At 23.3% G+C, this 3,333-nt stretch overlaps 1 protein-coding gene across 1 annotated transcript in view; it reads right to left on the bottom strand.

Annotated features, from left to right (window-relative positions):
* Window positions 1–3,333, bottom strand: part of LOC117176268 (proteasome adapter and scaffold protein ECM29) — a 73,476-nt gene that overhangs the window by 22,812 nt on the left and 47,331 nt on the right. Inside the window, exon 20 of the mRNA XM_033366435.1 lies at window positions 1,777–2,010. Coding sequence (XP_033222326.1) covers window positions 1,777–2,010 — 234 coding nt within the window. The remainder of the gene's footprint in view (window positions 1–1,776; window positions 2,011–3,333) is intronic.

The following is a 3,333-nucleotide window of genomic DNA, read 5'->3' as shown; positions in this document are numbered from 1 at the left end:
AAGTGAATTTTTAACTAAAAAAGAAAACATTTTTAACCAAAAATGAAAGTTAAATTTTCTGTTGAAAAACAATAATTTTTGACCAAAAAAAGCGAGTTTTTAAAAGAATAATTGCATTTTCAGTCATAGAGATGAATTTTCAACTAATGTAATAAATCTTCAACGAAAAAATTTACTTTTTAGCAAATTAGTATGACTTTGAACCAAAAAAGATAAATTTTCAAACGGAGAATGGAATAGCTGATATCCTACCCAAAAAATATTTTATTATTAATTAATAAACAGTTGAATTGAAACAAAAAAGAGGGAAAATTAAATAGTTGATATTTCAACCAAAAAATATTTTAATATTAAATAAAGAACGGTTACATTAAAAAAATTGAATAGTTGATATTCCAACCAAATAATATTTTAATATTAAACTAAAAACAGCTGTATTCAAATACAAAAGACGAATTTTAAATTAAATTCTAAATTTTAAGGTTCAAAAATTAATTTTCAACAAGAAAAAAAACAGTTTTAAACGAAATACTTAAATTTTCAATAAAGAATAATAAATTTTCAACCAAAAAGATGAATTTTTAAACAAGAAGATTAATTTTCTGCACACAAAAGGTGAATTCTCAAAAAAAGGAATTTTTCGTTGTTGAAGATTCACGTTTTTGGTTAGAAAAAATTCATTCATTTCTGTAGAAATGCCACCTTTTTAGTAAAAAATGCAAGAGTTTGATTAAAAATTAAGAGTTTTCAACTAAAAAATTAATTTTTAACCAAGCGAAATATTCTTACAAAAGTAGTTAAATTTTTAACAAAGAAGTCGAAATTTTTAAACAAAATAAATGAGTTGGTGAACAAGGAGATTTTTGTAAAAAAAAGTCAATTTTCAAACATTTAGTTGAATTTCAATTAAAACGATCAATTTTCTAAAAAATAAAAATGAATTTTTAAAATATGAGTTCAATTTTCACCCGAAAAATGATTTTTCAACCAAAAAAATAGTTGTTAAGCATTAAGATTAATTTCTAACCAAAAGAAATGAATTTTCAATAAAATATATAAATTTTCAACCCAAAGGTTCATTTTTTAACTAAAAAAGGCGAATTTTCAACAAAAAACGGACTAGTTAAATTTTAAATTAATCAATTCTTAACAAAAAAAACTTATTTTCATCAAAATAGTTTATTTTAAACCAAAAAGACCAATGTTCAAGAAACAACGTAAAATGTAATAGTTGATATTTCTACCAAATAATATTTTGTTTTAAAAGCCGCTAAATTCAACCAAATAGGGCAAATACATTTTCAAATAAAAAAGATCAGTTAAAAAAAAATAAAAACACAAAAAAAATAAAGAACAAATATTCAAATAAAGAGAAGAAACTTCAACCGACAAAATTGTTATAAAAAATAGTTGAATTAGAAAACAAAGAAGACGATGTTTCTCCAAAACTCTTGGTTTTTTAATATAAAAATATGTGTTTTTTGTAGTTTTCGCTATAAGAAAATAGAAAACTTTTGAAAACACGTAATTTGAAACGTTATTTCAATAAACAATGATGTTTTGTGAAATTCAAAACTATGCAAGAAAAACTGACCGTACTTAAAATATTAAATTTATTCTTTTCAAACTGAATAAATAACACTTTGACTCTATTTCACGAATTAACTGTAAACTTTTGTTAGAATTTTGTATAAAAAAGCTTTTTTTTCAAATATTAAATTTGAATTTCCAAAAATTCTAGGCTTAAATAAAACTAAATAATAAAATAGAACTCACGTGGCTGAAAATCTTCGCTGTATTAGCAGCAGCTAATCTCGTGGCCTCGTGAATATCGTCCATTACACGGAAAAGTTGTTTCCACAATTCAGGAGCTTTATCAGTCAAATTTATTGGGGCACTCGATCGAAGTAATTCTGCCAAAGCATGACAACAACTTTTGCGCACTCGCCATTGGCTATCTGTCAAATTGATGCTAAGGTCTTCCAGAATTTCTTTGTGGTATTCCTCAATCTGAAAACGAAAAACACGAAATATTTTTTAATTAAATATCAGTGTCATTTTTCCAAGTGATTGACACTTTTTCTCTCTTTAACTTCGAACATTTATTTTAGTTGAAAATCCTTCTTTTTGGTTGAATTAAACTCTTTATTAATTAAAATATAAAAAAGTTTCTTTTTTGGTTGAAAAATCATTATTTTAATTTAAAATTCATCTCTTTGGTTAAAAATGTAAATATTTAGTTGAAACTTCTTGTTTTTTTTTTGGGGAGAAAATTAAATTTTACCTGAAAATTTAACTATTATAGTAGAAAATTAGACTAAGTTTTTGATATTTTCTTTTAGTAGAAAATTAATTTTTTAACTGAAAATGTAAATAATCCCGTAAAATATTCCATGATTTGATTTGAACATTCATCTATTTGGTTAAAAATTAATTTTTTCAAACTAAAAATTTAATAATTTCTGATTAACAATTTATCTTTTTTCGTTGAAAATTTATCTCTTTTAGTCGAAAATTTATGTTTTTTGTTAGAAATTCATGTATTTTGTTGAAAACTCATCCATTTATTAATTTAATCTATCTTGTTAAAAAATCAACTATTACAGTTAAAGATTCATTTATTTAGTTGGAAATGCAATTACTTGGTTGAAAGTTAAACCGAAAAAATGAACTATTTTGCTGAAAATTCCTATTTTCTGGATTAAAATTAAAATTTTAACTTAAAATTGAACTAATTTAGTTGAATATTTCATCATTTTAGTTGAACATTCATCTATTTGACTGAAAATTAATTTTTTCAACTAAAAATTTAACTTCTCAATTCCTGGTTAACAATTGATCTTTTTTAGTTAAAAATTGATATTTTTTTAGTTGAAAACTTATTCAAAACTTGTTTAAAAGTTAAAGGGAAAAATGAACTATTTTATTCCAAATTATTATTTTTTTATTATTTAAAAATTATTTTTTTGACTGAAAATTTCACTAATCTAGTTCAATATTCCATCGTTTTATTAAAAAATTCACTTCTTTAGTTGAACACTAATTTTCACTGTTATAAGTTTACTGCTAAAAAATTAATTTTGTTGTTGTTGTTGAAGATTTATCTCTTTGGTTGGAAATGTAACAATTTTGTTGATAATTCTTTTTTTTATTAATCTTTCAAACTGAAGACTAAACTATTTTGTAAAAATGTAATAAGTGTAATAAATGTAATAAATGTAATAATGTAAAATGTCATAAGGACAACCGCAGGATTTCGCCGGGAGCGGGTGCTAATCTGGAAAATTGCACCCGCTCCCAGCGAAATCGCGGTAAAATTTCAGCCACAACCAC

This window comes from Belonocnema kinseyi, chromosome 7, assembly GCF_010883055.1.
Source record: "Belonocnema kinseyi isolate 2016_QV_RU_SX_M_011 chromosome 7, B_treatae_v1, whole genome shotgun sequence".
NCBI classification, from domain to species: domain Eukaryota; kingdom Metazoa; phylum Arthropoda; class Insecta; order Hymenoptera; family Cynipidae; genus Belonocnema; species Belonocnema kinseyi.
Note: the sequence above shows the minus strand (reverse complement) of the source record. Positions and strands in the feature narration are given on the sequence as shown.